The following is a 22672-nucleotide window of genomic DNA, read 5'->3' as shown; positions in this document are numbered from 1 at the left end:
GCTAAGGCTGACCAATAAGCAAATCCTCATACATTATTTATTTTTTAACCCTGGTTTGTTGGAAATTTTCATGATTTTAATAAAAATATATTTGCTTATTTTTCCTTTTAAACAGATATATTAGTGTGTAATCAGCAATTAGTTATCTTCTTAATAGTTATCTTGAACATTGCAAAGCAAGATGAGTAAGGATTCAATGAAATGATGTTTCTTATTTTATTTGATAGCAAAGTGAAACCAACTTTCTTTTTCTCTTTATTAACTTACCTGAAAAGGTGCCCTAAACCATTCTTTCTGTTTGTCAGAAACTCATTCATCTCTTGTATTTTCTTTTATACAAGTAACATAGTATCATACAGAATTACTCTTGTGAGGAGAAGTAAGACAAAGGGGTTCAGGAACAAGAAAAGTAGTAAATGAAAGGCTTCAATTTTTTCTCTTGGCTTTAGATCATAGGGGACGGATCACTGAGGGAGAAGTGGTAGGTAGGTCCTATCAGTAGAAAAATAATGTAATATCTAGTATCACAAAATGATCAAAAAAAAACTGAGAGAGGGGAAGATAGCATCTTGTAGTAGACTCTGTTTTATTTTCTTTTTGTGGTATATGTTTAGGTAGGATTGATCTCTTCAGTACAACAGCTTTCACAAGCTTGTATCATGCTTCTGAGTACTAAATATCATGAAAACAGAGTGTCTTCTATCCTGGATGTAGCAGATGAATGTCTCAGAGAGAGATGAAAAGGTATAATTAATTAATATGAATTGCTGAAGATAGATTATAAAATATATTAGAAACAGAAAGAGAATAAGAAAGAGTGAAATGCCCCCAACATTTCTTAAGAAGGACTAGAGAAATTAAAAGCAGTGAAATTAAAAGAATGGATGAGGTATGTATGTGGGAGACAGGATATTTTGTCTGACTTGTCTGAGATTAAGAGAAAGAACAACAACAAATGATGGAGTGGGCATGAAGTGTTGCACATGCAAGAGACTAGGCACTGTGTGACTTGATGTTTTATGGAGGAATTCAAATCTTAGGGCCAGCGCTACTGATGCTTTAGTGCCATCATATGCTCCCTGTTGGACTTGCTCCCTTTTGGATGTGATTTTTCTGCTACTTTCTGTCAAGCATGATGTTTCTACTGCTCTTTACAATATGTCTTGTCTCTTTTGCTTCCTGTTGGTCATTACTTCTGCACTTCAGCCAGTCTTCAGACAATCTAGAGGATCACCTATGGCTATATCTACTGTAACGATTGGAATGACGCCACCTGCTGGAGATTTACTGTAGAAGAGTTCTGCCCATGAAGCGAAGGTCTTTGAGGGCAAGACCAGGAGTCTTTTCTTTGGTGTCAGGAAGTGACTCAGGCTAGTGGGACGAGGAAGGAAGAGACTGGCGCTCAGTCTCGCTCTCTTTCCTCTCGACTCTGGTGGAGAAGGGAGCTAGAAATGTGCTCTCCCTTTAATAGATAGGAATCTAGGCCTTTCTCTCTCTTTACCAAATTCTTATTCTCCTTAATAAATGCTTAAAAGTCTAACTCTTGCTAAAGCTTATAATTTATGGGCGACCACTCATTAGATATTTTAGACAGACTAGCTAGAATTTTAGTCCTTAACACTACTACCCAATAAAGATGCTGTGGTAAATAAGCTTCTCCCCAGCATAGAAGAACTGGAGAGCTCTTCTGTCAGCTCACTCAGTCAAAGACTTTGAAACTTCTCTTCAGAAAGTCTATTGCTATGAAGCTATTTCCCTCCACTATTGTTTTCACAGAACATATGATCACATCTTCTCTTTGCACTTTCTTTTTTGTTTGCTAAGAGAAAGAGATCGAGGCTTACTAGGGTCAATTCTCTTTTCATGTATGGTCAGAAACTCATTTTTATTCTTAGTTCTTATATTCTTCTGTCTAGGGCCAATAATACCTGAGGTCTACTTGCTCAAATGGAAAAAGATATGAGTAAAGCTGTGGAAGGAATCTGTTTTTAATCTTCACCAATCTAGTTCCTCTGTTGTAGGAAAATTAGAAGGGTAAAGCTGATTAGAGAGATTTGAAAAGGCTGGAGACCTTTGAATTCACTGTCCTCAGCACTAAATTATAAACAGGTCTCTTTAAAAGAATGAGTAGTAGGCTCTTCTGCCAAGTGCTTCTGTACTCATATGTGTGTATGTGTGTATGTTTGTGGGGAAAATCCCGCCTCAGCAATTCCCAAATTATTTTGGTTCTGTCTGTCTGCCTGTCTTGCCTCCTCCTCCTTTCTCTTCCCTCTCACTCTCTCTTCCTTCACTGTTCCCAATCAGATAGGTATATAATATCAAATCATTCCTGCCTATCATATTTATACCCTGTTTTTTTTTCCTCACATTGCTATTGCTTCTATAACTTGGGAAAACCAGGAAAGATGAAGCTGTGACTAGGAGAACATGATTATAGGTTAAATTCAGGTTCTATACAATCTAGCTTTGGCATGCCTGTACATGTATGTGTCTGGGGTGTGTATCTGTGTGTGTGTGGTGGGTGGTGTGTGTGTGTGTGTGTGTGTGTGTGTGTAGAGATAGTGTAGTTTATATTTGGTCACCTATTTTGCATTATTTAAAAATGGGACATCTGTATTTCTATTGATTATATATAGAGTGGAATATTAAAATGTTCCAGAAAGCTTTAGAAGCAGGTAAAGGGGTCACTGCAAACATCAACAGCATCAATAACACATTCTTATTTTATAGCATGCAAATAAACCTCCAAATATCTGAGCATTTCAGGTTCAATAAATAAACATTCCTGTCAGCAAACACATGCTGACCTTTCTAGTGACAAAGCAGCCATTTTAGGCATTCTGACTTGAAAAATATTTGCGTCATCTTGATGTATTTTTGACAGAGCAAATGATGATCTTATTGCCTACTATGTTGACAAATTCAGACTTTCATTGTCTTGTAGAATATTAGACCCAAGAGATCTTAGAGATCTAGTGTAGCCCCTTTCCTTTATAGTTGAGGAAATGGAGGTGCACAGGAGTGAACTTATTTGCCCAGGATCACACAAGTAGTAAATAGAGAGTTGGGATTCAGATTCACATCCTCTGTGTCTAAATCCAACATTCATTTCATTATTCCTTGCTGTCTGGGGCATAGCTTACTAGGAGACTGAACAAAGCAATCAACGGTCTTTTTAAAGTATAGAGCCCATCCCCCAAGCCCTAAAAGCCATATTAACTAAATGTTCACACTTGTCCTTTTTAGCTTTAAAAGAAACCATCCAGGCTAGGTTTCTGTAAGTGACCCACATTCAGATATGAACCAAACATAATAGCTTCTGCCACTCACGATGCAACGAATTGCTACAAATGTAGGACACAGGGCTGAAGACTTTGTAAATTACTTGGTTTCATTGGCCATCATCAGAACCTGTGACTTAATGTGTGACCTATTTCTAAACAATAATGCCTGAGGCCATAAGGACAGGTGGAATGAAATTGCTCTCTTTTAATTACATTTTGGAGACTTTTGGAGGTATAATTTCATAACAATAGAAAATTTGTACATACAAAACAATGTTCATCTTCTTTACTGGCATTCAAATACACAGTGAAGCAGAGCCATACTGTGCGTTTAAACTATGTGATCAATAAAACACGTTTTCACAAAATGACTTTGATTTGAAAACTTAAAACTTTGTATTTTATTTAGTAAATGAATCTGATATTGTACATGAGCAGAAAGAATTATAATTTCACTTTCTTCTCTTCCCTGCCGATAATTTCCTAATTGTGAAGGAATTGGATATGGGTTGTCTTAATTAAAACTGTCCTAAAATATAGTTGTTTTTTGTCATTGTTGTAGTTTTAAGTGGTGTGCAAAGTGAAGCAGCATTATGGCAACTTTCAAATTAATTTGTTTAGTGTAGGTATCTGTGGTAGATAATTTGAGGTGTGGGTAGAGGAAACTAATTCCTTTTGGGAACTTGAAATATCCTTTTTGGTTGTCAAGAGAATTAAGCATTTGTTAAAGTTCCATAAAATTGTGTACTTTAGAAATAGAAGCAAAGGATATTTTCTGACATTTTCTAACATCTGGTTATACAAAACTAAAGGACTAGAAATAATTGTGGGTGGGAGCCTGACAAATTAATAACCAATCATAAGGCTTTTACCAGTAAAATTCCCCTCAAGATGGCAGATACAAATGTTTGGAAACCAGGCTAGAAACAAGGTGAGAAAAAGGGACGTAGTTTGTTTATCCAGATGCTACTTCCCACATTGTTCCTTGCCAGTTTATCCCCTGCCAAAACATTTGCTTGCTATGCTGTAGATCCATGCTTGAATGTTTACATAATTATTTTTCACATGCAGAATGAAGGCAATGTAAGGAGGCAGAATTTTTTTTTTTCTGGGCAAAAGAAACATAAGCCAGCAGAAACAGGCTTTGTGATTCCTAATTAATTCAAAGTTAATTATATTGTTGATAATCCTGCTCTTAAAATCTTCATATAGAAAATGTTTATGGCAATGACTTGACAGTAATTTAACTACATTAAAATTTACCACCATTAAAAGAAAAGGAAAAAAGATGAATGTTACTTTAAATGAGCTTAAGAAGATAGTAAAGACTAGTTCTTGTTTAAGAAAACAACTAGTAAATCATTCAGATGGTTGACCTGGAATTTTAAAGCACATTTAAGTATAGTAGTAACATTTCAGGATACAGCTAAGCCATATGGCTCATCTTCGTCCATCTATTTAACTAGGCAATGTACTTGTTATTTTTCCCCTCATTCCATGTAATATCTATTAAACAAACAAACAAAAGGAATGTAACCCTTGTTTCAGAGGCTCCCTCTTGATGCCAAGGGCCCAGGTACACTGAAGACTTTTTTCATTATCTACTTTCTTGCCCCTACCTAGCAGGAAACTGAGGATTTTTGCATTCAGCACTACCCTAGTGGTAACAATGAGCTCTTCTTATAAGGATCTTACCAGGATCACAATGATTACAAATATAGAATAATCTTATTTATGAAGGAAATGGCCTGTATAGGTCATTGCTTTCCAATGAGCCATCCTCATTCGTCCCAGTTGCTTATACAATTCTTGTGACTACAGTGAGTGAGCCCCTAGAAAGGGTCTTCAGAGGATGGGAACATTAAAGATGTGGACAGACCTTAGATTTTTTCTAATTTAATCCTGAGGTAACAGGTTTTGTGATGCTAAATTATTTGCCCAAAGACAAACAAGTAGCAAATGCCAAAGTCAGAAATTCAACCCAGTTCTTCCACCTCCAAGTCTAGCATTCTTTCCAGTTCACCATGCTGCTTTCCTAGGAGAAGCTGTGCTTCATTCTACCATGTCAATATTCTGTGTTTCAATGCTGTTTTCCCCACCAATCTCCTCTCACTACTGCTATATTATCCTTTATATTTCCAGTAGGCATTGAATTTGTGCTTTTGATTTGTTTGTTGCCATGTTCAAATATTCTTTGTCGCTACCTACTGGTCAATTCTCCTCCAGCAGAGACAGCCAACTCTTGAGCCACTAGATAGTCAAAGAATTACACTAGAGCTCTTCTGATAGTGTTATATATCTTATCTGACTTCTGTACATTAAATGGCCTATTGAAATTTTTTGTCTTTTTACAATTTTTTGTCACACAAAAAGAGCTGAGATACATACTGTTAATATGAATCTATAGACCACCTGGATTGGATGGAGCTACCTTTTTATCCAAATGGATTTTATGAGACCCTGGATTAATAGGAGCAAAATGCCCTTTGCTCAAAAACTTCAAAGTGAAACCAGACAGTCCCCATTTACTTTACCCAAGAGAATAAACAAATTTAAATGTCCCTTTGAAATTCTTATTCACTATCTTCTTTCCCAAGAAAGTGAATAGATCTTATTGTTCTCCTGATCAACTATCTGGAACTCCTTATCTTTGATAATACCCATCCTGTCTCCACATACTCTAACCATAGCATCTGCTTTAAGTTGAACTGTCAAACTGATTTATATTATTTAATTGATTTACATTTGTAATATTTGCTTTGGGTTGATCTGTATCATGCCAATGAATTTATTCTGTAACCTGTGCTCAAAGGAACCTTTAAAAACCCTTAGAAAGATGGGGAGCTGAACTTCCCTCTTAGGAGGCAATCTCCACATGGTCATGTATTATATTTCTTCTTGAGACAAAAATATTAAATTGATATTGTGTTTTTCTGTCTGTCTATGATATGGTTTATTTTGTATGAGATATTAAATTCTCTGATCTGGTTCTTAACCATGTCCTCTGATCTAGTTATCATATTTTTAGGAGGACGGGTATGGGAACAAATTGCAGGAGAGAGTATAAGTTATTATGCTTTTTCTGATCTGTTTATTAATTCTGTATGAGAGATTAAAGATTATTTCTCTGATGTGTTTGTAGGAAACAGGCAGTTTAAACTATATATTTTAATATTCAATGATACATACATACAAGCATATGTACATGTGTATGTACATACATACATACATACATGCATTATACATACATACCCAAGCACATATTTTCATGTGGATCTTTTCCTTCTTTCTTTTATTCCTTAGTCCTCATAGTGGTATGACTTAATCAAAGGGAATGCACAATGTAGTAACTTTATGAGATTAGTTGAAAATTGCTTTTCACAATGGCTCCACAAGCTCATAGCTCCACAAACGCTGTTAATGTATCCATTTCCATATCCATTTCAGCATTTATCTTTTTCTTTTTTAGTTAAATTTTTCAATCTCATGCATGTGTGGTGGTGCTTCAAAGTTGTTTTAATGTATATTTCTATAATTATTAGTGATTTTAATCATTCTTAATATAACAAATGATAGTTTTGAACTCTTCCACAGAAAACTGCCTGAATGTATTATCCTTTGATTATCAATTGGGGAATAGTGCTTATTCCAATTTGAATCCATTGCTTGTATATCTAGGAAATGAGACTTTTATTAGAGAAATTTACTGCAAAGATTTTTCTACATTTTCATGCCTCTCTTATAATTTAGCTGCATTTGTTTTTTTTGTGCAAAACCTCTTAAATTTTATTGTAATAAAAACATCTCATTTCATCTTCTGTTATCTTCTTTATCCCTTATTTGGCAAAAATCTCTTCCTCCATCCATAGATCTGATGTTTGATTTTTTCCTTGATCCTCTGATTTATTCATGCTGTTTTCTTTTATGTATGTCATGTGCCCATTTGGAGCTTATATATAGTTTTAGAAGTTGATCTATACCTACTTTCTGTCATACTACTTTACAGTTTTTACAGAGGCTTTTATCAAAAAAGTTTTTATTTCAATATCTAAGATTTTTTGGCTTATCAACACTAGAATACCATTCTACTTTGCTTCTGTATTTTGCATACCTAATCTATTTCACTGATAAACCTCCATATTTCTGGGATTTTTCTAAGAATATCATCAGTTTATCAGAAAATGAGGGATAATTTTATTTCCTCCTTAAAATGATATATTTGTAAAGTTCTAAGCACAGTGCCTGGCAAATCATTGGCACTCAAAAATTCTTTTTTCCTTCCTTCCTCTTTGCCCATCTTTATAGCTATAACTTATTCCATTTATATTACTTATATTGGTATTATTTCAAGAACTATATCAAATAATTGTTGAAAGAATGGGGATTCTTGCTTCATTCCAGTATTTATTGGAAAAGCTTCTAGGGTATCTCCATTGCATATAATGCTTGAGTGTGATTTTTTGATAGTATAAATGAATGTTATATTTTGTCAAAAGCTTTTTTTCTGCATTTGTGTATATAATTAGCTTCATCCCATGCTGGGGAATTAACTTTTCACTAGTTTCAATACCAGCTCCATAAGTTTTGTAGAGCAACAGGGCTGGTCACAGGTGGATGTTACTCCATTTTCCTTCATGTTTGGTTCAGCCTAACACACATGCATGATGGAATAGTGCCCTAGAACTTTCCTTTCTGAAGTTTCCTGAATGAGTGCTTCCACCCTAGGCAGAGTATGCTTCTGTCCCAGCCAGAACATGCTCCTACTTTCCTTAACTCCCTTTTCTCTGCAAGTAGGTAGGTAGAGTTGGTTCTGATGCTAGCTAGTTCCACAGAATGGGGAAGTGAAAGGAGGGACATCATGTGTCAGGAGAGATGGAAAAATAAGAAAAGGGAATTTCTTATTTGGATGCCACAGTACAAGGTAGTAGGTTTTATTGTGTAACCGTCTAGAGCAATGTGGCTGGTGGATGGGTGTTAAGTGAATCTTATATGTTCTGGAATGCCTGTCCTATATTCTTTAGAAACTTTTGCTTAGAGTTCCATGATTATACATTGTAATTTCATGAGGTGAATACTACTGTGAAAGAACTGGCTTGTTATTTTGCTCTAAAGAAGGAAAATAATAGTATTGTAGATTTGTGGAGTAGATAAGATCCTATAGAATATTCATTTGTTAAGGGAAGGTGCTGCTTTTGGGTTTTGTATCCTCAGTACCTAGCAAGAATGATACATATTTGTTGAATTCAGTTGAATCTTATAGATCCTCTAGTCCCATTCCTTCAAATACAATTTAAAAAGAAAAAAGTTAATAGTTGTATAGAAAAACATAAAGATAGAACTTGCAAAATAGTAAATATCAAAAATGATTATGCTTTCAGGCTGCACAATGATTCTTGGATACTAGATACATTTCAGCGTATCCATAGTGATGAAGGCATGTTCTTTATTCCATATGACCTGGAAATTTCAAATCAAGAGCTCAGCTACATAGTGAAAAAGGCTGAACAATGGAGAGGAATCAATGGGGAAAGGAGGAAGGTAAGTAAGTATAACACTTGCAATTTTTCTTCCTTTAATTAAAAAAAGGTACTGTTAATATGCATGCAAAACTATTTGCCTAAGAGAAGGCTAAGACTCTTGGAATTGTCTTCCCTTCTAGGTCACTGTTCCAAGGGTGCTAATAGCACCTCTTATTGGTCATATTGAGTAAGGGTTTCTGGTCACAATCGCAGGGCACAGAGTAGCACTATTGCTTGTGGCTACAGGAAAGCAAGGGACCTGGTTACAGTTCCAGGACCAAGAGGAGCAGTAGTACTTGTAGTTACAGGGGAAAAAGGGATTTTCCTATGCAAAGAGCAGAGTACACACCAGGAATACAATGACCACTCCTCTCCTAGGATGATATCACCTTTGAAGCCCCGACCCTGCAATTACAGAACTTTAGTAGCTCTGAAAACAACAACATGAAAAACCTGAAAGTTGGGAAAGTGATTAAACAAAAAAAAAAAAACTAGATAATAAAAAACTACTATGGTGGCAAAGAAGACCAAGATGGAAATTTAGAACAAGAAAACAATGTGAAAACAGCTAGAAGCAAAACCTAAAAGAAAATGCTAATCGGACTCAAACCCAACAAGAATTATTGGAAAAGACAAATGATAAGAAATGGAATAGATAAATAGAATAGAGAAAAATTGGGAAAGTACATGAGAGTGATGCAAGAAAATTATGAAAAAAAATAATTATAAGTTTGGTAAAAGAGTCACAAAAATACTGATGAAAATAACATCTTAAAAAACAGAACTAACCTAATGGTAAAAGAGGCATAACTATTCACTGAAGAAAGGAACTCTAAAACAGAATAATCCAAATGGAAAAATAAGTACAAAATATCACTGAGGAAAATAATTCCTTAAAATTAAAATTGGACAAGTGGAAGTCAATAAAGCCATGAGACTTCAAGAAACCATAAAAAAGAAAGAATAATGAAAAAAAGAAGAAAATGTGAACTATCTCATTGGAAAAACAACTCACCTGGAAAATATACTGTGATAATTTAAGAATTATTGGACTACCTAAAAGCAATGACCTCCCGAAGAGCTAGAATTACATGTAAGGTTAACTTACTCTGCAAAACTGAGTAAAATCCTTCATGGGGAAAATAGATATTTAATGAAATAGAGGACTTTCAAGCATTCTCAATGAAAGTCCAAGGCTAAATGAAAAATTTGGCATTCAAGTAGAAGACTCAATATAAACATAAAAAGGTAAATATGAAAGAGTAATCATAAGGAACTCAGTAAAACTCTTTTCATTACTACATGGGAAGATGATACATGTAACTCCTAAGAACTTCATAATTAATAGGACTGTTAAAAGGAATCTGGGGTATATTTGGTGATCTGGGAGGACTATCACCTCTGGTGTGAAGATTCGCTAAGCCCTTTTCAGGAATGTTCATCCATCTTTGCTATCCACCTTTCACCCAACTTTTACCTGTAGCTCCAAGAAACTATTGCATATGTAGTGCCCATACCTTGAGAAAACTGTCTTAGTAGAGGGGCTAATGCAGGTTGAGGATAACAGACTGATATCAATCCCATTGGTGAGTTAGGGAAATGTTTTCCCCAAGTGTGTGAAGATTTCCCCCAGTGGAATGGGTTGATTAGAAAAATTTGTTCCAATAGCCATGAAGGTGTCTGAAGCAGGTAACGTGAAGTGTTGAGAGCTTAGTCAAACCTCAAAGATGCCAAGGTCATTGGTTCATCCTGAGCCATTATCAGTCATCTTGACTTTTGACTTATTGCTGGACTTCAATGACCCTGGAAGAAAGAGTGAGACTGACAAAAACTTTGCCTCACTTAAATCCAATTCAAGCACAAGTCAAAACATCATCATTTCATTGATCCTCTTCCAAACTGAAGGACAAACAGCAACAGCAGCATAAACAGAGGGCATACTTATGAGTTGGTTATGTTGGGATCATTTCCATATAGATAGATAGAGAGATGATATATATATAGATAGATAGATAGAAAGATAGATGATAGAGAGATGTATGTATATACACACATATACACATACATGTACATGTATGTATATAGTGCACAGTATAATCTACATATATAAATACATACATCCACATCCACATACATGGTTGTGGTTGTTGTCCTTCATTCTTGAAAAGGACCAAAACAGATACTGCTGGTCTATAGTATAATCGACCCAGAAACATTTATACATAATAGTTGCTATGCAAATTTGGAGTGAGAGGATTCAAAGACACAAAATTTGTTTAAAAAAAAAAGTTTTCACAAAGGTAGTCACAGTCCTTGTGTTGTTCATGGGCCAGGTCAAAGATCATTTTCTTGGGAGGTAGAGAAATCCTGTCTTTGATGCTTGGTACCTCTGTAATCTTGGGCATATCACTTAACCTTCTTAAGTCTCTCTTTCTCATTTGTAAAATGTTGTAGTTAGAAAGCTACTAAGATCTAATAATCTATTTTTGGTCCTGGATAGAGCTCTAATCTATAAATAGTTAACATTTCTTTATACATTTGGAGTTTCCAAAGCACTATTTATATTATCTTGTTTGATCCTCACAATAATTCTGCAAGGTCTTTTCTAATTTAAGGAATCCCTATAACAAATAAATAAACAATAGAATGGGAAAAAATATCAAATGGAATGAAGAGCATTCTCATTTCAGGTAAAGTAAGGTGACCAGAAATAGAGACATTAATCTTATCCTTTACTTCCATAACATAAAGAGGAATCTGAATAACTTCAAAATTAGTATGAGGCTTAGAAATGGGAGAATCAAAATTACTTAAGAGTTGGAACAATAATAGTGTTTACAAATAAAAGGGAAATTGGAAATCTTTAACTTAATAAAGAAAAGAACAATGGTCCTTCCATAGTTAGAGCATTACAATTTCAAGAATACTATCTGTTCAGTATAATCAAAGGGAATTATAAAGATTGTTTAAGGAAAAAAAGAGTAGATGACACTGAAGGTTAAGCACTAGACTTGGAAATCAAGTAAGGCTATAAAGAACTTTATGAATAATATACATTCCTATCCATCTGAAATGCGGTGAAGGAAGGAGTATCACTGTCAAGGAGACCATACATAGCTTGTATGCCCAAAACAACTTGAATAAATATTTTCAAATTTGAGGAAGTTGATTGCAGTAGAAAGATGATTAAAGTTATTCAAACCTCGAAACAGATCATTTTGATTTGAATTATTCTTTAGCTGGAGACAAATATATATATAATTAAGAAATCACTAATTCTCTCCTTAACTTTATGTTGTATTAACAGTTTCTCTCATCAGTATAATATATGCAAATTCTTGAAAGTGGTTATTGTAATAGCTAAAAAAAAAGTAAGAAAGAATCTATATCAGCTTCAATTTTTTTCTTTTTATCTTTCATGATTTATTTACTTAAGTGATGGGCTCCTTCCCTGTAAGGATGCTCCTTTTAATTCTCATTTATGCTTTCTTGTTCAGCATATCTCAGGATGGAGGGAAAAGTTTTGATCCTTTGATGAAGAATATATCACTGTTAATATAACATACTAATTATAGGATATACTGCCAGTTTAATTGTGAGCAATTGTCTAAACTATAAAATACCAAATTCTGAATTGTGATTTTTAAATGAAAGTATTTCAGGTAAGTATTCTATGAAATCATATTCTTTTAAAAATTGATTGGGCCCTTGCAGTCAGGCTGGATTTTAATCACGTGCTTCTCATTTTTATTCTCTGGATTAAAAATTGCCCCATAAATGGACACTTTATAATATGCTTAATTTCCTTTTATTAAATTGATAAATGCAGCAGCACAGAACACATTTGCAGTATGATGAGAATTTAGGGTTATTGCATTTTATAATTTTTATATTGTTCATACATACAATTTATCATTTGTGCAAAGACAGCCAGGCTATAATTTCAGAGCATTTTAGCCATTCTTTTGATAGGAAAAAGGTCACTTTCACTAGTCAGAAAAGACATCGCTCTATTAAACTAATTTGCCTACATGCAAATTTTGTCATTTTTACCTCATTAACTATTTATCATAGAGTTAAAAAAATATATTCATGAAGGGGCAGCTCGAAGCCTGATGGAGCTGGAACTAATATTTTGCAACTCTAATGATTTTTTGCATCCTTAATTAGATAGCATAAGGTTGATATGATTAGGTCAGGATGTAGTGTTTTTCATTAAAATACATTTTAGAAGCTGTATTCATAATCTGCCCTTGCAATTAAATAATGAGCCTATGAATTTAATATTATCGACCCAATTATTATCCCATGCAAACGTATACCTTTAATAAATTTGTGCCGTAGGACCTTCATTAGCAACAAAAAGAATTATATTTCTAGGTACATAGCCTGCATGGCTATAGTTAAACTTATATAATGGTTTAGAGCATATCAGAAAGCAAAACCTCCATACTCAGGCATTTAATTCAGAAATATGCCTTATTATTTTTTGAAGACTAATTTGCATTGTAATTATTTTCTTAAAGAAACTACCACTTTAAATTGGACTGTTGCTGTTCATGTAAGTAGCTGTGTGTTATCCAGAAATGTAGGAGATAGGAAAAAAGGAACATCAATTTAGGGTTAAATTAAAAGTACAAAACTGGAATATGGAATTACATTTACCATTTCTATTTGATATAAATAGTATTAGGAACAACTCTATACAAATTATGGCACCTTGTTACTATCATTTATAGAGTTGATTTGGTAACAATAAAGTCTTAAGACTATCCTCTGAGTAAGTAGCTCCTATGTTAATTATGTGAAATAATATATGGAACAATAGAGTCAGCATCCAAAGAGGTTTTAGCAGGCTAAATCTTTTGACCAAATTTAACAAAATAAAATTTAATAGCAATAAATGAAAACTCCTAAACTTGGGTTAAAAAAATTAGTGTCAAAGCAGGAGTATAAGAAGATATGTATCATAGTGAAAAATGTGTGTGTATGTGTGTGTGCATTTAGTGAAATGTATTTAGATGTACAAACATATGAATATATCTGGGTCTTCAAATTTCCCCATGGTGCAGATAAACATGATGAACTCCTAACTTGGAATCCTAGTAATCGTAGCCTCCATAGCCCTGAAAGAGCCTAGAGCCAACCCAATCTTTGATGGAGGTGGTGGGGGTAGGGGTGGTATTCTAGTGGTAGCAAGGGCAAATTACTTGCTGACTGAGCAGAATTAGTGAGAGATTCAAGATGGAGGTTTTGGCAATCTGTGACTGAGACACCAACAGCAGTGAAGTGGGACATTTTGATAAGGGGTATTGATAAGGTTCTGGCTTACTGTGCTTCATGTTCTGCCTATTAAAAGGAACTCTTTGGATGGCTCAACTGTTTCTCCCCAAGAGGTTACTCAAATTGGTGATATCCCTCAACTTACTCTTCTCCCTCTTTCAGTCTTTCTGTCTCTTTGTGTTTCTGTTTATCTCTCTCTGTCTTTCAGTCTCTGTCTCTATCATGGCCTGTCTGGCTCTTTAATCTCCACCTATGAATATCAGGAATTTTACTCCTAATACAAATTATTTAGACTTATCATAACTTTTATTTAAATTGTCTTTTGAAAGCTCTTTCCCTTTGCATAAAAAGCCAATGATCAAACATGATTGTTTCCTTCCTTCCTTCTTTCCTATTTCCTATTTCTATGTGCCCTTACTTTTCTATCCCCCTTACTATGGGAAAAAAAGCCCTTTTATCAAGTAAAACAGATTTTCATACTAGCTGCATTGGAAAATTTAGAACCCATGACTTCTCTGTCAAGAAGTAAATTAATGGAGTCTTAGACTCAATGAAGAGTGGCATACAATTAGGCATTAAGGTTATAATAGTCTTAACTATGCTCTTCTTAGTCAAACCACACTTGAAGTACTGTGATAAGTCCTGGGTACCACATTTTTGGAAGGACTAAGGTGGAGAACTTCCAAAGGAAACTGCTAAGGAAGCTTGTGAGGATCCTTGAGGATTGACTGAAAGAACTAGGGATGTTTATTGAAGAATGGAAGACTTAGGATGATATCATAGCTGTTCAACAAAAGAGGATTTAGGCTTGTTCTACTTGGCCCTAAACAGCAGACCAAAGAGAAATGAATAGGTGGAATTCCCAAAGCGTACATTTAAGTTTGATGTGAAAGGAAAAACAAACTGCTACTAATAAATAGAACTATCCTAAAGTATAATGTGCCCATCAGTCAGTCCATGAATATTTATTAAACTACTAAGTACTGAAGATGCAAAGAAAGGTAAAAGACATTTTCTACTCTCAAGAAGCTCAGTCTGATGGGGAGACAACATGCAAATTATGTACAATCAAGCTATATGGGGGGGCGACTAGGTGGCACAGTGGATAAAGCACTGGCCCTGGATTCAGGAGTACCTGAGTTCAAATCTGGCCTGAGACACTTGACACTTACTAGCTGTGTGACCCCGGGGCAAGTCACTTAACCCCCATTGCCCTGCAAAAAAAAAAAAAAAAAAAAGCTATATGCACAGTAAGTTGGAAATAACTTCCTGTATCAGGAGAGAATAGGTTTCCTGTAACTAGGAGTCTTTGAATAATGGCTGCCACTTTTGAGATATGTTGTAATTGGATAAATCTTGAACATAAATAGTTTGGATTGGATGGTCTTTGGATGTTCCTCTGAATCTGTGATTCTGTAACCTCACAGAATGTTAGAACTGGAAGATATTATCTAATCTAGTGTCTTTAGGTTATAGATAACCCCTGGCTCTAAGTCCATAGTTTTCTATTCTACAATGAGCAATGGTTATTTATGAGTCTTGCTAGAACTTAGTTTCTTTATATAATAAAGTAAAGCATTTAGTTTAGGTTACTTCAGTCTGAAAATGCCTTCATATTTGCTTAGGTCACTTTTTGTGTGCAAGTCATGCTTGGAGATCTACTTCAGCCTACTTATAACTACCATGGGACACTCTACAGACCTTGGCAACTCAGATTTTTTAGAAATTGTGGTATTACCAAGATTTACAACCATATAACATCACTTAGAAGACATTATTGCTAAAAAGCTAGGCTTTTGTGCCAAAGAACAGCTTGGGATCATTAGCAGTACAGCACCATTTTTTTCCACATGCAATCTGGCCAGTTCACTTCTTCCTAATTCACTTTCAATTCTGAGTCTGACTCATTATCCATCTGCAGTGCCTATCCCATGTCTCTGTCACATATACACTCACACATATATTCATCTATATGTAGTACCTGTATATGTCTGCATGAGCATATGTGGAAGGAAAGAAGGAAGGAAGGAAGGAAGGAAGGAAGGAAGGAAGGAAGGAAGGAAGAATTTTTTAAGTACGTACTATGAACCAGGGACTGTGGTAAGTGCTTTACAAATTAGCTTTCATTTGATTCTCAACAACCCTGGGAGATAGGTGCTATTTTGATCCCCATTTGACATTTGTAGAAATTGAGGCAGGCAGAGCTTAAATGACTTGCCCAGGGTCACATAGCTAGTAAATATCTGAGTCCAAATGTGAACTTGGATCTTCTGGACTCCAAGTCTAGGGCTCTGTAAGGGGCTAAAATCCTAGCTAGTCTGTCTAAAATATGAATGGTCGCCAATAAATTATAAGCTTTAGCAAGAATATTTAAGTATTTATTAAAGAGCATTAAGATCTAATGATCAGAGAGAAAGGTAAAAAAATCTAACTATTTCTAAGAGACCCCAGCATCTGACCTGCCCTGGCGAGGTCAGGAACCAAAAAGGACCTAACGCTTCCTCCTTCTTCCCAGAAGCCTCCTATGAAACTGGGAATATCCCCCATCCGCACACACACACACAGCTCCAAGCTAATTGGCAGGTAGCTTTGATGGACAGTACCCACAAGCAAATGTCACTTCCTGACGCCAAGGACCTGACCTCATGGCTTGCCCTCAGATGCCTTCTCCTCATGGTGGAGCTTCCTACAGTAACTCTCCAGCAGGTGGCGTCACTCCAATCATTACAGCTCTATCCATTGTGTCACCTATCAGCCTTTACAATATAGATATAAAATACATATACACTCACATATACATATATGCATGCAGATATCTATACATATATGCATATAAATATATGCCCTATTCATTTATACTCATACATTTTTACATATGTATACACACAATGATATCATGATACATAAACTTTATTGTATTGTGTTATATTATTATATAGTGCTATTCATATATGTATATACATATATAAATGGGAGGATACAAATACATGCGTGGGTGTATGAATGGAGATAGAAACTGTGGTTTTATTGACATAGGTATATAGGTAGCTTCCCAAAGGAGGAAACTCTCTCTATGTTGTCAGCAACTTATATTCTTAGTGGTATATTCATTATTCACTCATTTTCAGTTGTGTTCAACTCTTCATGACCCCATCTGGAGTTTTCTTAGCAAAGTTACTGGACTGGTTTTCTATTTCCTTCTCCAGCTCATTTTATAGATGAAGAAGCTGTGGTAAAGGGTTAAGTGACTTGCCCAGGATCACACAGCTAGTAAGTGTCTGAGGCCATATTTGAACTCAGAAAGGAGTTTTGTCCTGATTCCAAGGTCAATGCTCTATCCAGTCTAGCACCTAGCTCCCCTTTAGTGCTATAGGGCACACTGATAAATTCATATGGCCAGTATTTGTCCAACATAGGATATGGAACCAACCATTGTAGCTCTACACCCAACTCTAGTGTTCCTTGTCACCTCTCATATGCCGTGTAATATGTACATGTGTTTGAACATGCATGTGTGTGTAATTTCAAAATTTAAACATTCAATAAAAGAGCAAATTAGCTTCTGACAAAGAGTCTGTCATAGACATGTTAAGATTGTATGAGGTTCTTTGATGAAATCACAGAGATAATTCTATTCAACTACCTTCTGACTAATGTTGTCAGGAATAAAACAGAAATGATATTCTGTGCAAACTCCACATGGAAAAGAGTTTCCTTTTTCCTTATTGATGTAAGCTCCTGTAAATATTCCTATCTGTGGGTAACATGGTGTAGACTACTTCAAAACCCAGAATATTGTAGGATGATCTCAATGAAAACTGTGATTACTCAAAAGACATACTAACAGCCCATACAAGGGAAAAAATCAGTAGATAAAAAGTGAATTCTCTTCAGACTATAACATGTATTTGGAAGGCCAGTCAATTGAGTTAATGTATTTCAGTACATATTTATAACTGGCATCACCTGAATTATTTTGATAACTACAAAAGATAATTGTGGCTGTTAAAATAGGAATTCTCAATGAAATAGATATAAAGATGTGGATCATCTGAATTGGTGTACCACTTCCTAATGGGAAGTCAACATAATTAGTATCATATATTTTCATATACCAGATTATGAATTGGTACCAGAAGGAGGTGCTAAACCTTCCAAACGTTCTCCCCTTCAATGAAAGCGATCTCTAGCACCCTAATAAAATTCCAAACATAGCGATTTTTAATTTTTTCTTTCACTGAAAAACTATGATTATAGAATCATGAGCATAGGCTCAGTGTGAAGGTTTTCACATGTGAGATTATACTGTTACTGAATAGCTATTCTTATTTCATTCCTATTTAGTGACTACAATTCTTATTTAATGGCCAGACTGACATTTGTCATCATCAGTTTGAATACAGGAACCCAAAATATTCACATAATCCTGAAGTTAGACAAAATGTCACTTTTAAAGATATACATTTGGTAAAGTTGTGGGTTTTTTTAAATTGGTGTAATTGGCTAAGGGAATGTCCTTTCATGCCATGGTCATTAGGAACCTTTTATTATTTTTTTGTCCTAGGTCACAGGAACATTTTTATTCTTTTTTTAAGGGGTTGTTCGGCTCTATATCAGTTGTTCTCTTTTGTAAAATTAAATGGGAGATAATGACTGAAAAAGAAATAGATTTGATTTCCCTTAAGCCACTCTAAACTTGTTTGAGTTTTAAATTTGACAAAGTCCTATTAACTATTTCTAAGTACTTTCCCTTTTAATTTTGAAATAATTTCTATTTGAAGTGAAGTTGTATCCATATGTTTTTGATTCATTAACACTCAATTCATTAACATCCTCTTTTCTAGAGTGCTATTTGGCAGCCTTTTCATCTTTTTTATATGCTATTTTCCTCAGACACAGGAAATCAGGTTTTTTTCCAAGAGTAAACAAACTCAACCTCCAAAAGGTCTGAGAGTTTTGTTTGTAACTCACATCGAATGGCTTTTGCTGTGTCTCCTCTTTTTTCCTTTGCGTTTGTGTGTGCATTTTATAACCCTCAGTTCCATTTATAATTAACAAAAACAGAAAATACAGCTCTTTATTATTTACAGAATTTTCATTCTACCTTACCCTTATTCCTTCCCATTTTCAAAGAGCTACCTACTAGCATATTAATGAATAAGTCATTAATGATAGTTATTTAATTGCCATCTAATTATTTATTCCTATTAATAATGCAGGAGCTACTTATCTTTTAATAATTACATAGTGGGAAATGAAATTTAATGTAAAGCATTAAACAATGTCCTTTCTTCTTTTTTTTTTGAAACACAATGTACTTTAATAAGAGGGATGAAAGTCAAACACTTTAAAATTTCTTGCTGTAGTATAAAATAGTCAAATTCCTTTATGGGACTTGAATTATTTGTATCTTAGTTAAATGGAAATCTCTTTCTAATTATAAGGCTTTATAAAAAATTACTGGTTTTCAGTAATTTTTTTTCCTATTTAAATTTCTTTGGTTGTTGATGTTACTCCCTTTTAAATGGTCACAAAGATGAGAAAAGGTGATTCTATAGAAATGTATCAATCAAATATATATTTTGAAAAAAAATACTCTGCCTTTTAATTTACACACTTCCTAACTGGATAAGAAAAAATATATGGGGATGAGTTGTATGAATGATGTGAAATTGGGCTAGGGAAAAAGATCAAAGTAGGATTTGACACTGAAAAAGAAGGGCTGTGCAATCAGTAAATAAATGGATATGTAGAAAGAGAAAGAAAAAGACACATGAAATTAGAGAGGGAACAGGAAAAGAACAACTTTATGTTCCTAATCTTTCATTACTATAAATACCTGATACTTACCTTTCCTTTGCCAAAGTCCCAGTTTCTCCTCATGAGTACCATTCATTAGGTCTTATGGAATACCTAATCCACTGGAATCCCAAATCAATTTAGGTTGGATAACCCACCTAAATCCTCATCTTTTGTTCCTTTTCCTAATGCAGTATAATCCAATCACCAAGCATTTATTAAGCACAAACTATGTGGAAAGTACTGGGCTAACTACAAAGATGTAAAGACAGAACAAAACCAAAGCTTCTCGGCCATCAAGGAACTTGCATGAAGGAAAAAGGGAAAGAGAATACAACACATAAATTAACACTAGCATATGAGTAATACCAATGAGGGGAATTAGAAAAGAAGTCTGGTCCGGGGTATAGTACAGGCCCATAAACCTTTATTTAAAAAAAGGCTAAGGATTTAAAAAGTAATGACAGATTATATTCCAGGTGATGAGGACAGCATTTGCAAAGATTGAATTGGGAAAGGAATTCCTGAGTGTAGAAGATGGCAAGTAGGCCAGGTTGATTACACATAGATTACATAAATGGGAATAATGTGGAATAGGCCTTGAAAATTAGTAGGATTCAGTTCATATTGGGTTTTTCTATCTAAGCTTAGAAGATTGTTTTTTGTACTAAAAGCAGTAGGAAGCCATTAAAGATTCTTGAACAAGGAATTTGTATAGTCAGATTTATGTTTTGGAAAACAGTTTTGACAACTTGGTAGAGAATAGATTGAAGAAGAAAAATATGGGAAAAACCCACCTGGAATTGGTAGTTTAATTAGAAGATTACAAGCTTCTGTCAACCAGGCAATAAATCAATAAGAATTTATTTATTCTTGTTGTTTGGTTATTTCAGTCATGTCCAACTCTTCATGACCTCATTTATAGTTTTCTTGGCACAGATGGTTTGTCATTTCCTTTTCCAAGGCATTTATTAACCACCTATGTTCTAATAAATTTGTTAATCCCCAGGAGAAGGTTTTTTTAAAAAATCATAAACGTATTTTATTATTTTTAGTTACATGTAGAGATAATTTTCAGCATTTGTTTTCCTAAGATTTCTAGTTTCAAATTTTTTTCCCTCCCTCCCTTCTCTCTCATCAGACAGCAAGCAATTCAATGTAGGTTATATATGTACAATCACATTAAACATATTTCTGCAATTGTCATGCTGTGAAAGAAGAATCAGAGCAAAAGGGAAAAATCTCAAAAAAACAAAAACAAAAAATGTAGAAATAGTATGGTTCAATCTGCATCTAGATTCCACAGTTCTTTTTTTCTGGATTTGGAGAGCATTTGTCATGAGTCCTTTGGAAGTATCTCGGACCATTGTATTGCTGAGAAGAGTCAAGTCTATCAGAATTGATTAACACACAATGTTGTTGATACTGCATATGATGTTCTCCCAGGAGAAGTTTTAAAGATCTGAATTAGAATTGTGGCTAAGTGGGGAGAGGGGACTGAATCAAGATAAGTCATGGTGATAAAACTATACTACAGTGTAACTGATTGTATTCAATTAAATTAAACAGGTCTTTATTAATACCTATCATATGTATAATACTGTATAGATCTTTAGTATACAAAGACAAAGGACAGGTCCCTACTCTTAAGGAATTTATATTATACTTAGGAAAGTACTTTGTATGCAGATAACTAAATACAAAATATATGAAAAAGAAATATGAAATACTTTTGAGATAGGCACTAACGACTGGAAGAATCAGGAAAGGCATATTGTAGAAAGTGACACTTGAGCTGAATGTTGAAGAGAGTTAGGGCTTCTAAGAAGCAAAGATGAAAAGGAAATTAATTTCAGGCATTTGGGATGGCCTTTATAATGATACACTGGTGGAATATTGAAAGTTATGTATAGGGAATAGCAAGTTTAAATAGAATGTAGAGTGTGTGAAAGGCAATTATGTAAAATCAGCCTGGCAATGTAGGATGGACCCATATTGGGAAGTACTTTAAAAGCCAAACAGGAATTTGATTTTATCCTAATGGTCATAGGAGTCATTAAAGCTTCTTTATCAGGGAAGTGACCTGGTGAGACCCATGCCTTAGGAACATTCATTTGTTAGCTGTGGAGGATGCATTGTAAAGGGGAATCTAACTGAGAGGAAACTGCCTGGTATCTATTTCAATAGTCCAGGAAATAATGATGAGGGGAAAAAAATGCTTTTTGCTGACTGGTTGAATTAAGTTGGAGGCTCTGGGGGAAAAGAAAAGAATACAGAGATGAGACATTTTGTGAAGATAGAATTAACAAGACTTGCTTCTGAGTTATGTGAACAACAAGATGGCAGACTAGATATTTTTTCCAATCCTCCTGATCTTTCAAATCTCTCCAAAACAGAAATTATAGACCAATGATAGAACAGTTTTCATTGTTTCCATTGCCCAGGATATCCAGAATCCAAAAGAAAGTTTAAAAAAATAACAATCCTAGAAACTTATACTCAGTGACCCTAAACTTACCCAGCATGCCTCCCCTATATCCTATGCTACCAGCAAGGAGGCTGCACTAGCAAACCCAAGGACATGACACAAGTTTCCACGAAAACCTACTCCTACACCCTAGTCCCCAATCCTTCTTTCCAATTCCATAGATTCCCAGCTCCAGACTGTAGGAGTTTCCTCAGGATACAATAGGCAGCTTGGTCATAGCCCTTCAGGAGCAAAAACCTTCTGGGTGCTGAAACCTGTAACCCTTATGCTAGTGCTGGGGAAAGTAGCCTATCTCAAGA

General features: G+C 34.8%; 1 protein-coding gene across 1 annotated transcript in view; it reads left to right on the top strand.

Moving 5' to 3' along the window:
• Positions 1-22672, top strand: part of LOC122746851 — a gene marked incomplete at its 5' end in the record, with an annotated part of 468374 nt that overhangs the window by 349494 nt on the left and 96208 nt on the right. Inside the window, one exon of the mRNA XM_043992893.1 lies at positions 8663-8822. Coding sequence (XP_043848828.1) covers positions 8663-8822 — 160 coding nt within the window. The remainder of the gene's footprint in view (positions 1-8662; positions 8823-22672) is intronic.

This window comes from Dromiciops gliroides, chromosome 1, assembly GCF_019393635.1.
Source record: "Dromiciops gliroides isolate mDroGli1 chromosome 1, mDroGli1.pri, whole genome shotgun sequence".
Classification (NCBI taxonomy): Eukaryota; Metazoa; Chordata; class Mammalia; order Microbiotheria; family Microbiotheriidae; genus Dromiciops; species Dromiciops gliroides.
This window is presented reverse-complemented; position numbering and strand designations above follow the sequence as displayed.